Source organism: Myotis yumanensis, unplaced genomic scaffold, assembly GCF_028538775.1.
Source record: "Myotis yumanensis isolate MYYU_CA2020_CCGP unplaced genomic scaffold, mMyoYum1.0.hap1 SCAF_11, whole genome shotgun sequence".
In the NCBI taxonomy this organism is placed as follows: domain Eukaryota; kingdom Metazoa; phylum Chordata; class Mammalia; order Chiroptera; family Vespertilionidae; genus Myotis; species Myotis yumanensis.
Window position 1 is genome coordinate 19,663,885 of NW_027223762.1, and position 24,783 is coordinate 19,688,667.

The 24,783-nt window shown below is 43.8% G+C and overlaps 1 protein-coding gene across 4 annotated transcripts in view; it reads left to right on the forward strand.

Annotated features, from left to right (window-relative positions):
• TMEM178A (transmembrane protein 178A) overlaps positions 1-7,746 on the forward strand; it is a 205,050-nt gene extending 197,304 nt beyond the window's left edge. For all 4 annotated transcript variants that reach the window (XM_070429096.1, XM_070429095.1, XM_070429097.1 and 1 more), the window contains one exon: positions 6,780-7,746. In XM_070429096.1, the coding sequence (XP_070285197.1) occupies positions 6,780-7,021 (242 nt within the window). In that variant the 3' untranslated portion in view covers positions 7,022-7,746. The remainder of the gene's footprint in view (positions 1-6,779) is intronic.
• The last annotated feature ends 17,037 nt before the right edge of the window (positions 7,747-24,783 follow it).

Genomic DNA, 24,783 nt, shown 5'->3' on the forward strand with positions numbered 1-24,783 from the left:
GTTTGATTGCCATTCCTGAAGGACAAAGAGACACAACACAACATTGTCTTCCCTCTTGTGCTTTGGGTTGCCCAAACAACATTTTTTGGAGTAAAGGGAAAATTCACTTATAGATCCCATCCCCTCAAAAATTAGATTGTTTAATTATTTTTCTTGCTCATGAGTTTGCCTCATTAGAGAGAGGGAGGGAGGGAGGGAGGGAGGGAGAGAGAGAAACGTTTGTGACCATCATCACATGGAAAGTATTTAGTCCTCTGGGCTACCACTTAACACCATACCCTCACCATTCCCCATGTCGCTACATCGTCCTCTACTCAGTGTTTAATAGCTGCACGTTCTTCCATGGAGTGGCTACTCTGTATTGTAGTCATCTGTTTCTCTACTGTGGGATTCATGGAGGTTTGTTTTATTTTTCTACTACAAATGCCTCTTTGTTACCTTTGTAAACACCCAGATAACTATGTGAATCCACTGCAGAAGATACATTAGTCACAGCAGGACAGGAGAGCCCTAAGGGTTAAAAGAAAAACATTGATTTTAATTAAGCAGAAGTGTCTTCAGCAGTCCTTGTCAGAATCACCCCCACAGATTTTTGATGCTAAACTTAGCCCCTTCTAATGTGCTGGCGTCTTCATTTTCCACCTGAACTTATTAGCCAAGCCTTCAATGAGGAACATCAGCGATGTGACAGTTTGAGATCTTTCTCCTTCTGCCTATTGCATACAGACAGGCCTTGATTCCCCACAAGTGGAACAGCAGTGCTGCCGGCTGTCAGTGCTCCCCGGGGAGCCAGTTCTCCCCCTTCCTCTTTCTTGGGGCCTCTCAGCGGGTGCTGCAGAAGGACCAGGGCCAGGCCTCACTCTCCCAAGGGCTTCAAATGTAGCCCTTTGACTTCATGTCCTGTGAGGCGACACACGCGGTCACAGAGGCATCGGAGGACGGAGGGAATAAGACACACGCCTTCTAGCTGTGAACTGCTGCCCATCATTAGAACACACTGCTTGCAGGGCACTGGGAAGCAATATTTCCCTCAACATTAAAGGATGCCTTCCATTCGGTAGCCATAGTCACATTATTATGAGGATAAGTTGTTATAAATATTTTAAAGGCTTCATTTGTTCAATGCAAACATTTCTTAATTTGTCAATTACAGTTATATTCCATATTATTTTGTATTGGCTTCAGGTGTACGATATAGTGTTTAGACAGTCATATGCTTTACAAAGTATTTCCCCCAATACGTCCAGTATCCACCTGGCACCATACATAGTTATTACAATATTAGTGACTATAGTTCCTCTGTTGTACTTTATATCCCCAAGACTATTTTGTAACTACCAGTTTGTACTTCTTAATACCTTCACCTTTTTCACCCATTTCCCAGCCCTCCTCCCTTTTGGCAACATCAGGCTGTTCTCTGTATCTATGAGTGTTTCCATTTCAATGCCAACATTTTTAAATACAGTTTTTTAAAAATAAGTTTTTATTGATTTTTAGAAAGAGAGGAAGGGAGAGGGATAGAGAGAAACATCAACGAGAGAGAAACATCATCACTAGGGTGCCTCCTGCACACCCTCTACTGGGGATCAAGTCCCAAATCCCATCGTGTGTCCTGACCAGGAATCACCGGTGACCTCTTGGTTCATGGGTCGATGCTCAACCATTGAGCCACACAGGCCAGGCTCAATACAATTTTTGTGTCTTGTTGTTGGGTCCTTATTATCTTCTGATGTACTGGTCCTCCCTTGATGGGGGTCTCATTGCCCCACTGGGTCCATTTTATGCCCTGAGTGGCCACAGTAACGGCAGATAAAGGGGAGACAGAGCCCAGGCTGCCCCAGCAAAGCTCAGGAGCAATTAAAACCCCAATGAAGCTACTCATTGCTTTGTTTCAATGTATTGAAATAATAATAATTTTAAAAGACTAATTCATTCAAATAAAAAAGAAAGACTTGACCGCAGTGGCTATATTGAATTATCTAGGTTATCCATTGATTATAACTTAAAACTATGTTTTCAATGCCTTATCTGAAACCCTTGGGGCCAGGTAGCTTCTGGAATTCCGGATGTTAAAGTCTTCCTTTAGAAAGGTAACATGGTGCATGTGTTATCTAACACCTTCAGCAAGGTCTGTAATCAAATACATTAACATGTCTGCAGCAAAACATATCCTGAGCGGGATCGATGTGGACTATAAATAGCCTTATGTCCCATCAGGTCAGGCTTTGCCTTTAAATGAGATTGCTGCAATCTTTCAGGAAAAGAGTGGGTATTTGGGGGATTTAATAGTTGCAGATTGTGGATTTTTTATTTACTTTTGTGGGGTTTTTTTTGTAAAGTTTTGTCTCTATTACTCCTGCCCAGTTATTCAATCTGTGTGAAAAGTAGCATGAGGCATTTTTTTTTTTTTTCGAAATTGCAAAGAGACCAGGATGATGGGCAGGTCATTCTTTGAAGAAAGGGTGGGGAGGAGGGCAGGGGAGTCAATGTTTATGCCTCTGGGCATTGCAGTTATGTTATTTATCAAGCAGGCTAACCAGGGTGAAGTAACTTCTACTTCTTTCAGCCTTTTAAGCACATCAAAGGAGGATGGTCCAAAGAATGGGCCCAGTTACCCTAATTACATCTTACCAGCTGGCCACAGGCACCATGAAAATTTTAGGGAAGGAAATTAGGTTGATGATCTGGGATGGCCGCATAAATTTTCTCTGTCTCGACCCGAAAATATCCCTTCCAGCCCTATAATTTTGTGATATCATGGTATTTTCTAATTAAGAATATTGGCAGAAACCCTTTTAATATTTTATAAGAAAAGTAGCTGCATGCAGGGCTTTTCAGAACCAGTAATTATTCACCCTTTTGAAGATGCTCTCGGCAATACCCAGGACTGAGCTTGGGACTCTCTCCCTGGGCGCCACCAGCTGGGCTGGACAGTATCCATGGTAGCCACAGGTCACTTCCAGCTGGTCAGGGGAGAAGGAAAAGGGAAGGGAAAACCTACGAGAAGAATGGAGGAGAGGCAACTTCTCTCCTCATGGATTTTAGGAAGGACCATTAGATTTGGAACTTTTGAATGCAGGGATGGTCCTTATCTTCTCATGCTCCTGTCCCATTAACTAGATTGCTACTGACAAAAAGGCAGCATTATTTAAAACTAGAGGCCTGATGCATGAAATTCATGCAAGGGGCTCGGCCCTCACAGCCCCAGCTTCGTCCAGAAGGTCATCTGGAAGGATGTCCGGAAGGTCCTTCGGCTGTCTGGTCTAATTAGCATATTATGCTTTTATTATTATAGATATGGAACCAAAATGGAATTCCACAGTATAAAAATTGACCTAGGACTAACAATCCAGGTACAACAAAGTTGTTTTCATCATCTTAAACAACACTTTTTCTTGGTGCCTTTTAAGTTAGATGGTTTTATTTTTACTTTTTGAAAATATTTAGAATGGGTCAGGCCTCTTTTACAAAAGCTTTGGAAACTTTGGAAACAATGCTTTGTCTAGTCTCAGTGCCTTTCCTTGTAATATTCAGAAACAGTCCTGCCCATCCCACAAATGACATATTTGGGGACTTCTTCGAGATGTGAGCCTCTAAAAAGGAGGAACTCTTAGATACACTCTTTTGTTAATCTTGGCTTTCTTCTCACTCAGAACAACTTCAAGGACACCTTGGAAAGATAAAAAAATGTCACTGAAGACCAGCCTGTGGGGGCATTTGTGGGAAGGGGGAAGGGCAGACGGAGGCATATTTGTGGGCTCATGGTAACCCTTTCTACCACTATCAGCTGAGTGAGTAAAGGCCTCAGAAAATAAAGCAGGTTTTCATCAAGGTTTGAGGAGTGCCCTATTCCACAAAGAACTTAAATGGAACAGAAATGCATATAACATTTTATGATAAAATAAATACAACTAAGTCATAAAAATAAGATGAGCAATCAGGTTTGCAAGGCACGATGGATCCAAGGGTGAGCTTAGTAGCAAAAAGGCATGCCATAAAGTCCCCAATTTTGGCTTGTGGTGGGCCCCTGATTTAGTTTTAGGGAGTGTCAGCTTTCTGGCAACTCAGTCCAAGAATTTATTAGTGACACATTCACAGTGTCCATGAAGTACGCACAAACCAAGTGCCAGGGAGAGCACAGCCACTCCTGACACTGAGGGCAGAGAAAACCAGCCTCCGTTAAATCTGCAGGTTAGATGGTTTCTGATCATCCCTTTCTGTTCAGTGTGAACTGGAGGTGTTAATGCTAAACTTCATTTCACCAAACACAATTTTATGGAGTTGGCAGGGGAGAGGTGCTAAAAAAAATCAACCTTTAGTGCAAAATCAAAGGGAGTAAATACAGAAAGAAAAATCCATGACAATCTATTTTTTATGTAGGTGCATATTACCAGATACTAGATTCGCTAGGATGTTTTGGGAACTGCGCCACATTTTGGAATAACTGAATTACAGAAAGTTGACACTGTAAGGGACTTCAGTAACCAGCTCCCTCCCCTAACCCCTCCTTTTTTTCCTAGATGAAGAAACGAAGGCTCAGCCAGGCTAGGTAATTTCAAGGTTGCACAGTGATTAGCAGTAGGTCTGCAGACCAGAAAATGCATTTCCTGCATCTTAGCCTATTGCATTTGGACATCAAAGGATGCTTAAAAGTCTAAGTTTGGACTCGAGCTTTCAGAGGTCATTAAAACCATGTTACTTGTAAAAAAGACTTTTTAAAAAAAATCCTCATGCAAAGATATATATTTTTTTTATTGATTTTGTGTGTGTGTGTGTGAGAGAGAGAGAGGAAGGGAGAGCGAGAGAGGAGAGAGAAACATAGATGTGAGAGAGACATCCATTGGTTGCCTCCCTTATGAGCCCTGACCAGGGATCAAACCTGCAACCTAGGTATGTGCCCTGAACAGTCACCTGAGCCACCCAGCCAGGGCAAAAAGCTTTGTTTTAAGCATTCAGCTGGGTGCAGACAGTTAAATGCAGAATGGAGTTGCTTTTCCTACGAACAGGTCATTCTTCTATTATTATCTTGTACCTATTGAAGATCAGATTTTTTCTAACTGCCTTATTGTTCTATTCCCAGAATTGGTTAGAAGGACCTTGTTATATATAAACACTGTCTTTGTGTTGGTGCCAGGAAGAACAATCTTGTAGATGTAAGAGCATTTGCTCTTCACACGATTTGAAAAGAGCAGAGGAGTGAGTGTTCTTTTTTGCCTGGTTCATTCCTTTATGAAAGAATTATTTCTATGATGATCTTTCTTTGGAGAACTCAAAGTGACATGTTTGCCTTTATATTCCGGAGCAAGGACTCGGAAGACAAGATTTTATCCTTTGTAGAAAAGCAATCACTTTAGAGTTTAAAAACAGAATTAGGCCGGGTAGAAAATATCAAATTATCTCAGATCACGCATCCTTTTAATTGAAAACATTTCTTTTCTAAATGAACATTTGGAAAAGGATTCAGGCGATGTGCTCTTACATGATTTGAGTGGAGGCAGAATTGCAGCACTTAAAAAAATTGCATTCAGGTGATCTTTATTTCTTCCCTATTGCTGCCGGCTCTGAGTTTATTTTTCTGGTAGTGTTTCTGATCCCCAAAGCTCTGTTTAAAAGGGGGCGTTATCTTATTCCCAAATCTGTGTCTCTGTTTCCTATGGAGAGGCTGCACAGATCCCTAAAGTCACCCAAACAATTTCCCAGCAAATAGGTGTGACCTCCACTGTACACAGGATAAACCAAAGAATGAAGGAGAGCCGCGTAAGACTTGGACCAAGGTGGCATTCCCATAGGTCAGAGGGGACCAGATTTGGTTTTTATTGCCCATCTTCAGCTCAGCAACAGTCTCATTCTGACCCACTGCCCACCCAAAGGAGCATCCTTGGGGGTCCATTGTGGTGAATAGGAGCATCCCTTGATCACAGGCTCCTACAAAGCCTGTGTTTGGGGGATTTTTATCAGAGTCCCGATTTTAGTGGAAGGACAATGATACATGTGTTGGTATAAAAAAGTAAAATTTCAGGTCTGTCCATTTATATCACCCAAATCGCCTACATTCGGAATGGTTGAAGTATATGACCTGCTTACTCAGCTATATTTTTACATCATTTCCAATTTCCTGGATTTAATTATATTGTTTAAAAGTTTTTATTCATTCATTAAAAAAAAACACCAAAAGTAAAAAAATCCCCACATGATCTGTTGAGGCCCTAGTATGTGCCAGGCTCTGTAACTTAAGAAATGATTTCGCACTTGTAAAAATTAATTTAAAATCTTATTTACAGTCAACATGACAAGCACTAATGCTGGTGGTAATTCAAAGAGAAAGCAGGCTTGTAGGATGATTGCAACTATATAAAAATGTGGCAAACCTAGATATGGAACAAGGGAAATGAAAACTTTTACATTAGGTTTGAGTGGTTATAGAAGAATTTTAAAAATAATTACAATTTTTATTAACTTTTAAAGGAAACAAATATAAATTTAAATATACATACCATTCAAGCAAGGTAATTCTGAATAATTCAAATTATTAGAATTCTCCCCTGTGTTCTTCATTCCTATATCTCCAATGCCTAGCCTACAGTCTGGCACATAAAGGTTTTGCCAATCTTCGTTGAATGAAGTAATTCAAGTCAAAAAAAAAATATAGATCCTTTCTTAATTTGGAGTGATCGCCTCATCGGTTGGTCTGATTTTCACAAAGGCCAGTCTGGCATTTGCCTTGCCATGTAGCCGGCAACACTGCAACTGATCCTTCGTTCTCTTTGTATTATTTATAGGAATATTTTGCACCATTTCCCTCTGCACTTACGCTGCCAGCATCTCCTATGACTTGCACCGCCTCCCGAAGCTCATTTACAGCCTGCCCGATGATGTGGAACACGGCTACAGCTGGTCTATCTTTTGCGCCTGGTGCAGTTTAGGCTTCATTGTGGCAGCTGGAGGTCTCTGCCTCGCTTACCCATTTATTAGCCGGACCAAGATTGCACAGCTAAAGTCTGGCAGGGACTCCACGGTATGACTGTCCACACTCAAGTTCACTGCTCGGTGGCCCGTCCACAGTGCAGACGACTCCTGAAGGGAACGGAGTGGAGTTCGCATCAGGATCCCAAGCACAAAACGGTCTTTCACATTCCAACCTGTTGCCTGCCAGCCGTTTCTGGATGACCGATATAAAGTCATGCAAAACCTCCCCACCTTCCTAAGGACAAGACTACTGTGGGTTCAAGTGCTTTAATGACTACGTATGCTTTGACTGTGAGGAATAGGGAGCCAGTGCCATGGAACACTTTTAGGTTTTAGACAAAGAGGAGGTGGCAGTGGGAGAATGTGTCTGATTGCCACTTACTGCAGAAAGTTTGTATATAACAATTACCTGAGAGTCATTTCTATTTGCAAAGGGATTCGTAACAAAGCAAGTATCATTTCCTTGTCCTCGGACCATGCTTGTTAAATTTTCATACAGCATCTTCAGAACTTGTCCTGATGGTGTCTCGTTGTGTCAGCACCAAATGTCTGTGGATGTTCCTTGTCACAGGAGGATTCTTCTTCTGTTGCCTTATTTATTTTTTAATTGAAGTCTCTTCTCCGTCTTTGTACTGGAATCAAATCCATAAGGAAGACAGACCAGCTGTGTAAGAGCTATTCCGTGACACTATGCAGTATTGTTTGAAGTCCTATCTGTTGTCCACCCGCGGTCTCTTTCCGTTAACTGATTTCTGCATTAAATGACTGCCCCCTTGTTAATCTGGGCGTGTTCTCCAGTCTTTCAGCCGTGCAGCACGCTTCCCAGCCATACAGACAGATGCGAACCTTCTTTTAATAAGACTGTCACTAAGCCTTTCTAATCACTCCATTTCCGTTAGGTTGGCCATTGTGAATTATCTTTTGTATGTAGCAACCACGCACTTGTTATGGAAAAAAGATGTCATTAAAAATATTTTTTAAATATATTTTTTATTGAGTTCAGAGAGGAAGGGAGAGGGAGAGGGGGGTAGAAACATCAATGATGAGAATCATCGATTGTCTGCCTCCTGCAAGCCCCCTACTGGGGATGGAGCCCAAAACCTGGGCATGTGCCCTGACCAGGAATTGAACTGTGATTTCCTGGCTCATAGGTCGACACTCAACCCATTGAGTCACACCAGCTGGGCTGAAATTTTTTTTTTAAACCTTACCATAGTATTTTAAATCACGCCCCCCCCCCCCCCCCCCCCTTTTACTCTCTCTCTCCCTCTCTCTTCCTTTACCATCTGCCTGGTATTTGGCCAGTATTGAGGATACAAGGTCTCTGCCTTTCTCCCTGGACCACCTAGGCCAGTTGTCGGCAAACTCATTAGTCAACAAAGCCAAATATCAATAGTACAACGATTGAAATTTCTTTTGAGAGCCAAATTTTTTAAACTTAAACTTATAGGTAAGTACATTGTTATCAACTTAATTAGGGTACTCCTAAGGCTTAGGAAGAGCCACACTCAAGGGGCCAAAGAGCCGCATGTGGCTCGTGAGCCACAGTTTGCCGACCACGGACCTAGGCCATTAGATTTCAACCTTGGCCGCTCATCAGAGTCATCTATTCCTTCACCTGCACCTACTCTGGACCCCACCCCAGACCAATTGACTCAGAATGTGTGCAGCTGGGCTTGAGTATTATTGAAAAACATCGCAGATAATTCTGACGTGCAGGTGGGATTGAGAGCCACTGTTCTGTGCCAGCCGCTAACATTTATTTACCTCTTACGAAGTGCTAGTAACCGGGCTTTGTTTTTTCCAGGCGTAACTTCATGTAATCCTCTCCGTCTCTGAGGTAGGTACTCTTATTCCATTTTCCTAGTAAGGACGCTGAGGATCAGACTCAGAACACGAGCTTCATTTTTTTCCTCAGTCCTCCCCCCTACGTGTGGATGTAGGACAAACAGTTTAAATCCTTCCATTGTGTTTCCTTATCTTTAACTGGAAGGGTGGGCACTAGCTCACTTCTAAGCTTTTCCTCTTAACTCCCACATTATCCTCTATGCTATACACAATGGGTAATAAAAATGCTCTTTAAAATAGGAGAAAATGCCATATCCAGAAGTAAGACACTCTTGAGTTTTTAATTTCAGAAAAGATACATGTTTTTCCTTTTTTTCCAAAACTGATTGGGTGCTCATAAAAGGCTAACTATGATCTACCCTCCTCCCCTGACAAATAAAGCCTGATTTTCAAGTGGCAGTGTTTGGAAGAGGTTAGATGACCCCAGAGACGGCCCGCGCGCTCGCCGAGGCCTGTGGGTAGGATCCCTGGCCATCTTGCAGGCCTGTTTAATAAACCCGTCCCTGGGTGAGATCAGAGATACACAGCACGGAGCAAGTATTTTTATTTATGGCTTCTATGGGAAATTCTCAAAGCAGGAGAGCTGCTTCTTTGAAGCCTTCTTTACAGATCCCCATAGAAGATGTCGAGACTCTTGAACATTTATATTCCAACCACCGAGGCAGTGTCTGAGTGACTGACTTTTGAAGTGTCTGAGAAGCTTCCTAGGGGCTGGGGGTGAGGATGGAAGAAAGCCTCGGAGGGACAGGAGGTTGAAGGGTTCACGCACCAGAGAGATTTGCCCAGAAGCGGGGAGAGTTCAGTTAGGATTCAAACGTGCGCTGGCAAGAACAGAGCCTCGCCGCCTTCCAGCCAGAGCGAGCTCCGAGCAAGGAGCTGCGTGCCCACGGTTTCTGCCTTTCTATTCACTGTCAGGAAGTGTGATCAAATGTTGCCAAAGTCTAGCGTTTGGCCCCCCAGTCCTTGGGCTTCTCTTAGGGTTATTTTCTTAATTAGCTTTCGAATGAAGACGATTGAAGTGGCCGCTGCGGTCCTGCGTGGGGCAGAATAATTTACTGAGACGATTTGTTTTTCTCCTTCTGTTCTCTCTGTCCCACTGCTAGTTGCATGCCTGTAGCCAGACTGCGTTTCTTTGCCTAGTGGTTTTTGGGGGATTTTTGGGTGTGTGTGGTTGTTTGTTTTTTTTTGCCGGATAGAAAGCAGAGGCAGCTGAGTTCACTGAAGTGAGGATACAGTGGGTCCGGGAGGGTGGCCAGGCCAGAGGACTGACTGTGGACTAGCAGAGCTCAAGGGCATCCCAGAGACTGGAAAGAGAAAAGGGTGGCAACCCCGTGACTAGGTGGGCCTCACGCCCTGTGACCTGATGGTATCATCAGGTTAGATGCTAGGAGAACTTTTGGCAAATCAGAAAAGGGAAACTGAGACAGATGGTTAGATAAATGGGGCCAAACAAGTCAACCAATTGACAGCCAGTTAGTAAATCACAAGATCTTATCTTCTCTAAACCAAGAACACTTGAGAGCAAATAATTTGCACTTCTCCTCCCTAATCAGAGTGTAAATAGCTTAAATCACCCAGTCAGGGACATACAGTGGGGCCTTGACTTACAGTATCCCGACTAACGAGTTTTTTGAGATACCAGCTGTCTCTCGGCAGATATTTTGCATTGAGTTGATAGAGTAATTTGAGTTAACGAGCTCCTTAACGAGGTCCTTAACGAGCTCGGTCTCAGAACGAATTAAACTCGTAAGTCAAGGCCCCACTGTAGATAACAGAGACCTAATTAGTGCCATTCATGGCAGCCAAACCCATGGACTTCTAAAGACAGGGGAAAAATAATAAACAAAAAAAAATTAGAACCAAACAAATTCAAGATACAGGCAAAGCTGACCAGAAAATGACCCTGGTCCCTCTATGCACTCTTTTTGGTACATCAACATATTATTTAAAAACACACCTGGAAAACAGATGAATAATCTGCTAAAACTCTGCCCTGAGACTCCCCCTAGGGTTCCTGACCAAAAAAGAAAGTTAAAAGCCCTTAAAACAAAGGATGCCAGTGTGGGCTTTCTCTGGAGCATGCCCACACCTTTTCTTTCTCCTAAGCTCTATGGGTCCCCATGAGACTTGCAACCAGGGGAGCAAATAGGCAGTGGTAGCTTGCCCCAGACTAACCCCCTGAACCTGTCTTCCAGGCCCTCTTCTCTGACGTTTCTAGAGAGCCAAAGCAGCCCCACCTAGGCTCTCTCATGTTGCTTCTTCTATCTCAGGTCCTTCCTTTGTTTCCCCCTCCCTCACTTTAATAAAGGTACTCTCCAAATCACCTGGACTCGTATTGTAAATCTTTCCTGCACACAGTCAAGAACCTCCACATCACAGGCCAGCCCGAGGCATACCCGCTCTGGGCCTGGTCCCTTTCTGGGGACGTCAGGACCTCAGAGAGAATGGCTGTGTGGGGTGTCCAGGGATGCTGGGCTTTTGGTACAAGGGCCCTCATGCCCCAACCATGAGCAGTGGGTTGGGAGGGACCAAGCCTTGGAATAAATGATTTCTCAGTGATAGCCAGTCTGACCCTCAGAAGGCCCAGCTGTGTGTGTGTCCTTAATGATAATTGAGGGCAAATTCCCCCAGTGCTGCAAGATAGAGCTTTGACTAGAAAGTGGGTTTACAGAACTCCTGGGATTGTAAACTAAGAATCATGTCCATCTGCCAAATGTAGACAACATTTACAAAAAAAAAGGCAGGGGGCTTTCCTATAGGCCCACAGGCCCCTCCTTTTAACAATGTCATTCTTGGTTTGTTTGCAATGTTAGAGCCATTGCTACCTACTCTGAGGGAACCCTACCGACCTCCTTCTTTGGAGCACATGGACCTTTGATAGTCCAGAGTCCAGGATGTGGGAAACCTACATAGAATGTCATTTCTCCATAAAAGTTACTATATCTTTCAACAAGTATTTACTGAATGCCTACTATGTGCCAGGCACTTGGGAAATAGCCAAGAAGCAAAACAGATAAGGGTTCTTGCCCTAGTGAAGTTTATTCTAATATCAAATGCACTAAAGTACAAGTGAAAAATGAGATCTTTCAAGCCCTAAATGTTTTCATAAATCCAGTATTCAAGTAAATTGACATAGTGCAATGTTTCTTTTGAATGACATTTTTATTGGCTGTACATTTTATTTCATATATCCTCAGCAACAAAAAAAGTACATGAACTTTTTTTTTTTTTACTCTTTTAAAGACTTCCCATTTGAAACTTAAACCTGAGAACGACAAAGGTATACTGCACAGGTAAGCCTCCGTTACCTGAGCTAAAGGTGAAGAGGAACATGGGGTCCTGGAGGCTCAGGAGGCCACAAGGTAAAGATCAACAACCCAATGGAGGCCAGTGCATGCGGATGCTAATGCTGCCTGACCACTGCCTCCAGGGCGTTGCTCAGGCTGTCTCCACTGCTGGGGTCGCCCACTTCTCCTCTGCCTGGCTCATGCTGACTTTCCCTTGTGCCTCAGCTTCAGCACAACTTCAGCTTCAGCTCCTGGAAGCCTGCCTTAAGTATGCTACACTATATCCTAGTCACCTGTTCACCCCTAACTGGGTCAAAGTCCCTTGTAAGGTGGAAACTGTCTTGTTCAGATATTGTCTCCAGAGCTTAGCTCTGGAAATCAGTAGGTGCTCAGACATCTTTGTGGAACAAGGGCATGAATTCAGAGTCACAGAGATAAACTCTCCTCTTCCCTGGGCAGAGCTCGCTCCCTTAGCACCGATTTTAGGGAGCCCATAAAAAAAATATACAGTAGTAAAATAGGCTAAATGGAATGAGAATATAGCTCGGTAAGCAAGTAAGCTTCGTTGGAATAATTAAAGGGGCTATTAACCCAAACTAACCCAGATATAACTTGAAATGTGTTATGAACTAAGCACGATGGAACATTTATTTGATGGCTCAAACAGCATTAAGTTAGTAACCCCAGTGTGGTTTTACACCTCAATTGAAAAGCTTTCCCATTTATGTTCGGGTCTGTTTTAAATCTCTAATTGGAATTCTGAAAGGACTGCTTCAAAAATGACTGCCTTTAAATGCAAAAAGCTCTTCTGACCAAGAACTCATTTAAATTGAATTATTTGAATTTCTCTGGGCCCTTGTCCTTTGACCAGGAAGAGAGGAAGTTCTCCTTGCTGCAGGGCAATCACCAATGCTCAAAGGTGTTCAGGGCACCCCCTTGCATACCGGGAACATGGCTAGCCAATATATTTCCTCTCTACATACAACCTATATTTTGCCAGCCTTCAAAGCAAGATTTCTAATTGTTCTGGAAACTATTGGAATATGTCTTCTTGAAGCGTCTGAGAGGAAAACAAATTGCTTGGCTATAAAATAAGATAATTTTCTGTCTTTATTGCCTAATTTCCCCCTATTAGCATATAAGTTTTGTAAAATACTCCCTGCTATGTGTAAGGCCTTGGGCTACTTGTGGGTTGACGCTCTCCTGGGGTCTTTGTACAGAAACTCAGAGGAGACCATGGGGCTGGAGTGGAGAGAGCAGGGGCAGTGGAACAGGTGAGGTTGCCAAGATAGGCCGAGCCTTGCTGACTGCTGTAAGAAAGCTGGGTTTTATTCTGGCAATGGAAAGCAGTGAAAGTGTTTAAAGAAGGACCATGATGTGATCTGATTTCCACTTTAAGAAAGTCAATGTTGCCTGACTGGCGTGTCTCAGTGGTTGAGAGCTGACCCATGAATCAGGAGGTCACAGTTTAATTTATGGTCAGGGCACATGCCTGCGTTGTGGACTCTGTTCCAAGTAGGGAACATGCAGTAGGCAGCTGATCTATGAATCTCTCTCATCATTGATGTTTCTCTCTCTCTCTTTCTCCTCCTCCTTTCCTCTCTCTGAAATTAAAAAATACTATATAATAAAAGGGTAATATACAAATCGACCGAATGGCAGAATGACCGATCACTGTGTTGTGCACTGACCACGAGGGGGCAGATGCTCAATGCAGGAGCTTCCCCCAGCCCACAAGCTCCAATTGCCAGATTGGGGCCTGCCGGTCAACCTCTCGGTCCCTTCCCCTGGCCGGCAGGCTCCAATCGCCTAATGGTGAATGGGGAACCGGGGGTGGGTGGCAGCAGACGCAGGTAGCGCCAGGCCAAAGCCCCTGCCCTGCCTGTTGCCCCACGCACAGAGGGCGGCTGGAAGCGGGGGGCAGGGCTGGCGAGTGGGCAGGAATGGCCAACCTCTCGGTCCCTCCCTCCAGCCAGCAGGTTCCAATCATCTGATGGTGAATGGGGAACCCGGGGTGGGTGGCGGCGAGGGGAAGGGCCAGCTGCTGGCAGTTGGGGAAGATGGTCCTGATCGCAGGCCAGGCCTAGGGACTATACCTGTGCATGAATTTCATGCGCTGGGTCTCTTGTATATATGTATGTGTGTATATATGTGTGTGTGTGTGTGTGTGTGTGTGTGTGTGTGTGTTTAAAAAAGAATGTCAATGTTGCACTGGATAGAGAATGGATTGGAAGAAGACAAGAATGGAGGTGAACAAGGTAGGTAGGAAGAGGGTGTTATGGAAATCCAGGCAACACAACTGGACCGAGAAGGTAGAGAGGAAGTGGAGAGAAGTGGGAGGATATATTTTCTAGATGGAATTGACAAGATCTGCTGGAAAATTAGAGGGAGAGATGGGGAGAAGGATAGGGACATGATTAAAAATGACAACTAAGCAATTTTTAGAGTTAGGTTATTTACTAAGGCAATTATGGCTCTTGTATAAAAGAGGGAATAAGACAAGTTTCATGGTAAATCCAGTGTCTCATAGGATGACATTTATCCTTACTGAATGGAGCTCAGGGTTGAAAAGCCGTAGTTGAGAATATGGTCCAATGACCCCAATGCTCCTTCTCTCTAACTTTTCCAACTGCCAGCCTTACCCTCTTTGGTTTCTAGTTGTTTTCCAGAAGCTGCCTCTACCAGGATTGGCAAATAGGATTCAGCTTGAATATGAATTTTGTCAGTTACTGGTGACTGGGAAGATTTCAGCCCAGGCCTAGGGGGAAAGAATGTAGTAATTATGAGTGAATGGGAAAGGCGGATGCCACACGCTGCCCAGCCCCAGCTTAAATCCACCTGATAGACTATTGCCTGCTTTCATTAAGCCCCAATCATGTCTTAGGGCTGGTGTTGCCAACACTCACAAGAAGCACAGACCACTTGCCTTATGATCTACTTCACTTGCATGGCCAAGACTCTGATGATGCCACCGCGGTGATCGTGGGCTGTGAGGGGGCAGGAACTGTACCCTCAGGCTCTTTAGGAAATGTTCTATCTGTGGAGTGACATCCTCTGGGAATTCCGGAGAGTGCATTGAAGCCTTGCTAAAAGGGCTCATGGGGACCTGGTTAAATCTTGTCCCAGACAAGGAGGGCTGGGACTCGTGCTCCCAGAACACAATAGGGCCCTCATACTCACAACCAGATGTCAAACTCAGGATCTTTAGTCCTTGAATCGTAAAACACCTTTTATTTTTATCCCCAAGGCTTTGCCTGTCAGTCATGTTGACTGTGATGATAGCACAAATACTTGCTTTAGAAACTTGGCCATGACTGAACTGAACTTCACTCAGCTGTGTGGCTTCAGTGGGCCTCAAACGCATCCCTCACGTGTAATTCACATCACATCTTATCACACCGATTGAAGCTGTTAAACATAAGGATGCAAAAGGAATCCAGAGACCAGCATTAATTGTTAAGGACTTTTCATTTTTCCCTAAGCCTTAGTTTTCCATGTTAGTTCTAGACTCTATTGGGTGATCAAAACAAACACACAACACGCATCTCCCTTTTAAAGCACTTGATTCTAAGAGGATGGTGCTGGAGTCCCATTCCTGTCCATGCCTAGGTCTCCTTCATTCTTGTAAAGGTTAGATACAAAGAAATGGAAAAGAAAGCCCTCATTCTCAAGTCCTCTCCAATTCTGTTCCTCGGCATTGATGAGAAGCCAAAGGGACTGATTCCGCGTTTCCCCTGTGACTCTCCTAAGCCATGCTCTTTACATGCACCCCTGCTTTATGGATGGAGAACTAAGGCTCCGAGAGGTTAAATCACCTTCCCTCAGGCACTGAGTGGCAGAGCCAAGGCTTGGATTCTGGCCTGTTCACTCCAATCGCTCCACATTCTCATGTAAAAGATATGGATCAATTACCCGAGACCCAGGAAAAATACCAACAGTGCATTTTAAAACAATATCTGAGCTTATTTCTCAAAATTTTATACATCTAGATAGTTTCACATTCCTCTTCATTTTTCATGGTTCCCCTTGGAAGTTACTGCTTTGCAGTTTTTAATCAAGCTGCTACGTTTCTAAACCAGAGCACACACCGCCCTTTGGAATTCTGTAAAGAATGCCAGACCTATTTTTATAAGCACAGAACCTCTCCTTATGTGGCTGACCTTCAGGAGACCCTGTACTCTGCAGTAGCCTAAAGGTATGACAGCAATTTTAATTAACTTCTTGGCACTCCCCCTCCAGAGCATTTTAAGAAATTCCCATGTCACCAGGGCTGCTGAAAGATTAATATTTAAGTGGGTAGGTCTTCCTTACTTTGCCCTGTGAAAGCATTCCCTTTGGCTTTTAAAAAATTATTAAATGAAAGCTATTATTCAAAAAAGGAGGCTAGATCACTTTGTGGTTAGAGAGAGACTGAGAACTCGGAGACTCGTGGATGTTAGTCCTGGTTTGTGATTGTCTTCCTGTGTGGCCCGCAAGTCAATCATCTCTTCCTAATCTCTGGAGACCATCATGGGCTGATGTGCCTTCCAGGGGCGTTGGTGATCACCCTACATTTTAAAAGCCCACAAAACACTTTGAACACCTCTATATAAACTTTCTATTTTTTTCCTCCAAATTGCACATGAACTAATTTTTTTAAAAAAAAATGCAGTATGTAAATTACACACACATTGTAATAAAGCCATCTGATGTTGAGTCGATGCAAGGGCATCAAGGAGACTACTTCATTTTATATTTTCTCTGTGAGAGGTGGGTTGCGAATGCAGTGACTTAAGAACAAAACAAAAGAAAACCTCAAGACAGGGAGGTATCTGAAGGTTCTGACTGTCATTCCTGTCAACAAGGGAGTACACTGAGACTGAGCATTAGGCAGGGTCTCTCTCTCAGCCTGTCTCTAGGAGGTGTCTAACTCCCCAGCCGATGTGCTAACCAGGGTTTGAGGTCGACATAAATGAGTAAGTATCTGCACTCCTGCAAACATGTCAATGGAGCATCAACCCTGCTTTATGTGCCTCCACTGTGACGACAGTAAATCACTCGCATGCCAACATGTCTCTCACATAAAATGGACTCGGGAATTGAAACTAAACCAACTGTGAAAAGTAAACCGGGGGAGATAAAACATGTGATTAATGCAGTATTGATTTAAAGAATGGGCCAGTTCTTAAACAAAGAATTTTCCAAATAAAGTAACAGTTTAAAGGGTTTTCACAGGAGTGGAGAATGGTTTTTAAGAGAATTGAAGTGAAAGTGAGGGAAGAAAGAGGGTGAGCTGGACTGAGGCTGCTCAGGGGCAGAGAGCCACCTGGAGCCACATGGGACCACGTGGAGTGGGACGCGTGGACTCCCTCACACAAACTTGTCAAAAACCCCCACAGAAAAACAGTTACTGCAGGCAGCCAGAGGAGTGAAGAATGAAACGGGTTAAGCTGAAATTGAGTACAATTTCATTAGTTTTTAAAGCAATCAGCCTGTGGGTCTGTGATACGCCTACACAATCACAAAGGGTGTCACAGAAAATGTCAAGCTTTTACCTAGTAACGACTGAGCAGCTGGTTCTCTGCTGCATGATTCCATAGGTTCCAATGTGACAAAGGAAAAAGAAATCTTCCTTTGGGGGTTAACAGTTGAAAATGTTTTATTTTTTCCTTTGTGACACTGAAATGAATAAATTTGATCAAAATGAGAGAGAACTCAGTCTGGCATCCTGGGACTTTCTGGCTCTGTTCATTTGGTTGGCAGGAGACCGTGAGAAGTAATCTGCACTGGTCACTTGTTTATCTGATCTATACTGAGTGCCTAGTATATGCCAGAGACAGACTTCAATGCAGGGTGTTATGCCCAGATTTCAAGATTCCCAAGAAACCACATCAGGGAGCCATCCAATCCGATGCAAAAGCATAAGAATCTGTATTTCAAGCTAACTTGAGCTCTCCATCCACCAGACTCACCGACACATCGGCTAGCCAAGTGGCCAAGAGAGAGCCAACCCCGCCCAGAGACCGGTTATATAGGGGGGGGGTCGGAGTAAGGGGAGGAGAAAGGACTGTGCTCTGCCGATTGGCCAGGCGCAAGCCGGGTCCTGTTACACAGGATGTGGTCATATCTATGGCGCGCACTTCCCTTGATTGTCATTGGTTAGTTTAAAATCCCGGGCGTGGCCTGCAGAGGCTTGGGCTTCCGGGAAGAAGGCCGCACATGGCCCCAACATGGAGGATACAGGCAAGATGGAGGGCATAGCCCTCGCCCTTTCACAGGGGACCATCAGTGAGCAAACCAAGAAAGCCATTCCCCTTAAGAGCTATCATTGTAATGCAAAGAGACAGACAATAAGCAAACATTTGTGCTGGTGATAGGTGCTAGAGGGAGAAATGGAGACCACTAGAATAGCATGTGAAGGGTGAGGGGATGGTTCATTTAGACAGGGAGGTCAGGGATGGCCTTGCTAATATGGGGACCTTTGAGCAGAGAGCCTGAGCAATGCAGGTATGTGGGAAAATGTCCAGGGGAGAGGGGACAGCAAGGACAAAGGCCTGAGATGGGTCTGAACTCTGTATAGTCCATGGTCAGCAAGGGGGCGGCACAAAAGGGTGTGTCAGAGAGGAAATTAGAGGGGGATCAAGAGCCAGATCAAGACTTCGAGTTTTATTCTGAGTAGAATGGAAAGTGATTGGAGGGTTTTGAGCAGGAAAGTGATATGACTTACAGAAAAACAAGATCTAAAAATCCTCTGGCCCAGTGAATTAATTTTTCCCGGTTCCCATGTTAATACCCAGTGTTAGGGTTTTGGCTGGTGATGTGGGCTATGAAAGAATTCACAACTGAGAGAAGAGATAGATACCGAGAGGAAGTTTATTTTACTTTCCCCAAAGGGAGAAGGCCTGTGCATTGCTAATCAATACAAGGGCAAGAAAACAAAGGGCAGCTTCCCCTTTTAAGCCCTGGTTGTTGCTAAGCAACAAGGAAAAGATGGGAACCCTGGGCTGAAGTTGAGCAGACATCAGGGGGGTTGTCTTGAAAAGTTAGTTTGTTTTGTAGGAAACAGTCCAGGAAGATGTCCTAGGGAGGCGTCTTATCAGTGTTTTTCCCAAGCCTGTAAAACATGCTTAGAGCAAAAGTTATGAAGAGTTCAAAAGCCGCTTGTTTGAAGGGGAGAGAGAAAGGAACTTTTTACTAACTAGAGACTGCTTGGTGTGAATTATCCTGGAGTTGTTAAAACAGCAGGGGGGAGGGGTATGCAAGAATGTAGCCTTGAAAGTAGCTTAGCTTGTCTTGCAGTTTGAACAGAGGGGCTGTTTGAGTCAGAGAAGCTAACAATCTTGGGGTTTAATTACCAGGTGCCTGTGGAAGGCCTCAGCAAAGAAAGAAAGGCCCTTTTTTCCTGTCCTAACACCCAGAGTCCAGGACTGGGCATTTGGAGCCCCTTGACAGAATACATGGTTAATATGCATGCTCTTCCAAGCTGAACTCAATCTCAAACAGTATAGACATCTCAAGGGTAGGAGTCACAAAAGGGCAGCCAGAGGGATGACCATTAAAAGGTAGAGATAAAGTGTAAGAGACAGGGGGGCAGGCAGAAAGGGGACCCAGAGTAATTGCTCTCATTTGTCACACCCTTGAGAAGGCAGTTCCTACTGAAGGAACTTGATGAAAACTGACAATATTAAATGACTGCACTCAGGTGGCAAAATTATACTTCCGATCTCCTGGTTCTCTTGAATGAGCCTGATTTAAAGCTAAGCTCTTCAAGTACCTAGGTCAGTTTTCAGTTGTTTCTTTAAACTCCCAACAAGTCCCTTACTTTTTACTCTTAAATATTTTTCCTGGGCTCTGCTCATCTTTCTCTGTCAAGTGTTTTTTTTTGTTTGTTTGTTTTTTTGTTTTTTTTTTGAGAGGGGTTTCATCCCTTCATTTCCAAATGTTAGAAATAATCCTCTCTCTCACAAACTTGTACTTCTGACTGGCACCTTCCCATCCCCACTTTCCTCTTCCTAGAAAGCCAACACAGCAGCATTTCCAGCAAGACCAGTTCACCAAGGAGCATCCCTGGTAAATGCTTGACAGCTGAATGAATGAAGGAGTAAATGAATGAGTGAAAGAATGAGAGAATTGAAAAGGCCAGAAAGGGTAGGGGAAAGTGGTGTTTGCATAATAAGCATAAAAATACTTACCTGCGATTTCTCAATTACCAGGATATCTTTCTGAAGACCTTGCATCTCACCTAATTTTAGCCAAAGGCTTTCTTGCACAGCTCCTCTCTGGTATCTAAGTGAGGGGCTCCTCTTGAAAATCAATGTATTTTGAATCCTTGATGAGACTTAGCATTCTTATGGAGAAAGTAGCTGTCTCCTTGACAGCTCTCTCTAGCGTGACTTTCTTCCTAGTGTCCCTTTGATTCACTGTCCTCAGATCGACAGGCATCGGTTCTCTTCTAACAGGAGCTGGTTTTAATTAGTTTGAAAAATACTAATTGTTCTTATGTGTCACACACACCTGGTGCCAAAGGAAAAAATATTATAAAATACTCCAACTAGAAGATTAACCTTAAATTTTGGAAAATTGTCCAAAAGCTTTTTAGTCTTATGCACTTGATATTAAAGATATTCCAGGAGAAACGGAAGCCACAACTTAATTCTATGAAATACACTGAGATAATTAGAACCACTGTCTCTTATGATCTCCACCACTGTCATATGAGTCACTGAAGCAACATGTTTTTCTACCTGCCGTTTGCTGCCTCTTGGTTACGTACACAAAGGTGTTCATCACCATACATATTATTTCTTCTTAAAGATGTAAGGCTTAGACACAGAATTAAAAGAAAAATGTATTGTTCAAAGTCTTTGTAAGACCAAAACATTAAAAGTACTTTGGAGGGGGCACTCCATGGAATAGGCCTGCAAACAGGAGTGTGCTTCAGTAACCCAGGTGTGCCGGTCAGGGTGTCCAGTTACAATGAACAGAATCTACTCCAGGAAGTTTAGCAACAAAGGGGTTTATTTAAAAATGTTAAGATGTTCAACAGGGCCAGAAAACTAGTCTGGGTGGCTATCTGAGCAGGAACACCATCCAACCATATGACCCACTGCAGCCTCTGCTAGGCACGCACACCATAGCTTGCACCATTGATGGTGAGCCCCAAATGCTGCTCTGTCCCTGGTGACCCAGAGGCCAGATGCTTTGGCCGTCACCCTTCCAGTAAGTAGGTCCCATTATGGTGCTCACTTAGAGTTGATCTGGTAATAGGTGATCTGGTAACAGGTACCCCTCCCACTTTCACCCATTGACCCTTTATTCTGACTTTGAGAGAAAGAGCACCATCTATTGGTCGCTGGGTCATAGTACACCTCGCATCTTGTAGGGAGGCATCTCACCCTCAAGGAATTCTCTCTCTGCGGGAACAATAATGGGCTGTTCCACCCAGCCACAGGGCCCTTTGTTGCAGGCAAGCCTATCTATTGTCTCACTTCACTGTAGGTGAACTTTGGTGAGAAGCATTGTTGCGTGGAAAGAAATGATAGTGAATAAGGCAATTTGGTAAGTCCATGAAAGGCGTTGCTGACCTGAGAATCCAAATCAAGAAAGAGTAGTTTTTTCCAGTGAGGACAAATCATTGCCCTCCACTACAATTTCCCTCCTGGCTGTAGTGTTATAACAAGTCTCAGGGGTAGTCACTGCTGCTGAAAACTAACCAGCCTTGCTGAGGAGAAGTCCCTATTGGGCCAAAGCATTATCTCTGTCCCTGAAACAGTGGCCACTTTGTTCATGAGGCCACTGAGCGAGGGTGGCGGGGGAAAGGGAAAGACAGGCAAGCAAATCTTTCTCCTGCACACGCAGACCTCCCCGACAGTGGGAACTCCTAACAATCCCAGTGGGACACAAAGGTCCTTCCAGACTTGGGCCTGTCCTGAGATGTCCATCCATAGTCCTCCTCCTCAGACATCCTTTATGTTGCTGACCATCCTTTCAAACAGGCAGCTAGTGTCATGACATGGGGAGCATCCACCTCTCAGGCCTTCTCTCCTTCATCAAAGTGTACAGTGTGGACCCCTCTGTTCTCCCTGGGAAGGTTTCATTTCCCCACTGTCCCTCAGCCCCAGTGGGGCTGAAATGCACCAGCAGTTAAATTCCAGCAAAATTTGCAGAGCAATCTGAAAACTAGATTTGACTTTTTACCTCCTTGGCAAACTAGTCATTGGAAATTTCCCATGAGACAATGGTCATGAGGGAGGGTAGCACTGAGGCAGGCAGGAGGCACATCGCAGGATACCATGCTGACTGCTGCAGCATATCACCAGGACCCTCGGGCACCTGGAGCTCAGGGCTGACATATTCCATTTCCACCTGAAGAGGGCGTGATGCAGGGCTGGGCCCACTAAACTTGGCTTGGTAGATCAAATCACTCCCAGTTCAAGATGGGTAGTTCAGTGTCCTGTGGTCAAGCCCTCAGTAGCAAGTCAAGAGTTATTTCCAGAAGGAGAATAATTACTTGCATAAGAGAGCTTGGCTTTGCTCCAAAAGCTGAGGCTGCAGCTGTACGTCCTCTATTACAGCGGTTCTCAACCCATGGGTCGTGACCCCTTTGGTGGTCGAACGACCCTTTCACAGGGGTTGCCTAAGACCATCCTGCATATCAGATATTTACATTACGATTCATAACAGTAGCAACATTACAGTTATGAAGTAGCAATGAAAATAATTTTATAGTTGGGTCACAACATGAGGAACTGTATTTAAAGGGCCAGGAGGTTGAGAACTACTGCTCTATTAAGACTCGCTGCAGGCTCCACACAGGATTCATGGTCAGCCACAGACATTCTGAGACCTCCCAGGTCATAAGGGCAGAAATGCAGAGCTGCTTACAATGGGCCTGGACCAGCTGGAGAGCCCTCTCTGGCCCAGGCCTCCATTAAAAGTAACTGAGTCAGAGCAGCAAACCCAAAGGTGACATTGGTTGATTTTCAAATGCCAAAGAGTTCCATTAAGCATCTACGGTGGCACTAAGAGCTGCAGTTCCTACAAAGATATGGTATTGCTTTTGTTTGGCTATTTTGGTTGCAAGCAGAGCCTAAGGAGGATGACCTTGACCCTCCAGTCATGGACATCCTTCCTCTATGGGTTGGAAGCTACTGTGGGGATTCTGCAATTGCCGAGGGGAGCTGTTCCCACTTAGACTCAGAAACTGGGGAAATTACCACATAATTTTTCTTTTTTTTTTTTAATTTTATTTTATTTTATTATTATTTTTTTTACCACATAATTTTTCACTGAGAAAATGGAAGCAGCCGGAAGAGAACTTGCACAGTCTACCTTCACCACATCTGCCCACCTTCCAGCATCTGCTCCCACTTGTGGTCTGTTCTACAATGCATGTTTCTGTAATGTTAATTCATATATTATGGCTCAGTTGGGGGATGATGTCACTGTAATGTGGAAATTGGGTGGGTTCATAAGTGACTTTTCCCCCCAGTACAATTAATGTTTTGTGCCACCGGATAAGAGCAGCTGAATGTGAAGGACACCAGTGGAATAATTCAAATGAACGAGGTACTTTACATGATGCCTATTCACCGCACCTTCCTCTTCTTGGGTCAGGGTGGCCAGAGATTCCGTCTTGTAAGTGCTTATATTACAACTTAGCAGCTTCTACCTTTCCATCAGATTCTATCAAGCTGTCTTTGCCCTTTTTTGGGGAGTGAAATTCTTTATTTACTGATGTATTTATTATGAATATATCTGTTTTTAAATAACTATGGTGATTGGTGTTTTTGCTAGTACGCAGGTTGCAAAGTTAGATAGGTTTGGAACAGTTGGCTCCAACCAGATTTTTCCCATAAATTGTTATTTTTAGTGCATGAATTTGAGAATAAAAAAATTTTCAGGAGCACATTTATCATGTTATTGCAGAAATGCCTGTATACTGCCTTCCCACTCGTAACCATGGAGAAATTATTCATGCTCTTATCGAAAGCTTATTCCTCCTTGAGCAGGCTGTTTTCTTCTTATTCAAGGACACTTCTCTAGCATTTATCCCTTTTTCCTACTTCATCAGTTTTTCATTTTCCTGGAACAGTTTGTCAACATTAAAAAAAAAAATCATTGTCTTGATTCCACACACCCTACCAACATACTACCTCCATTTTATCCCTTTTTAGCAAAACTAGGTGAATGAGCTGTCTATACTACCTCCAGCTCTTTTCCTGTTTTGTTAAGCCTAATCAGGTCTGGTTTTTGTTTCTTCTCCACTCCACCAAAACTCCCATTGTCAGGAATGACTTTCCCATTGTTTATATCAATGGTCAATTTCCTGTCTTTATGTGACTTGGATAGCTAGCAGTATTTAATAGTTCATCACTGTCTCTACCATATGCCTTGTTCATTTGCCTTCCAGGCAACCATTCTTGTTTTCCTCCAGCCTCAATCATTCCTCCTCTGCTTCCAACCGCTTAGAGTTGGAGATACCAACCCTACTCCCCTTCCTTTCTCTCCCACACACAGTCCTGGGGTGATCCAATTCAGCTTTATGGCACCTACATGCTGAAAATCCCCAAATTTTTATCTCCAGAGCAGACTTTTTCTTAAACTGCATCCTCATATATTCAACTGCCTACTCAACATCTCCACTTGGTGTAATACACGTCTCAAAACAGCAAGTCTAAAACTGCACTTCTGACTTTTTCCA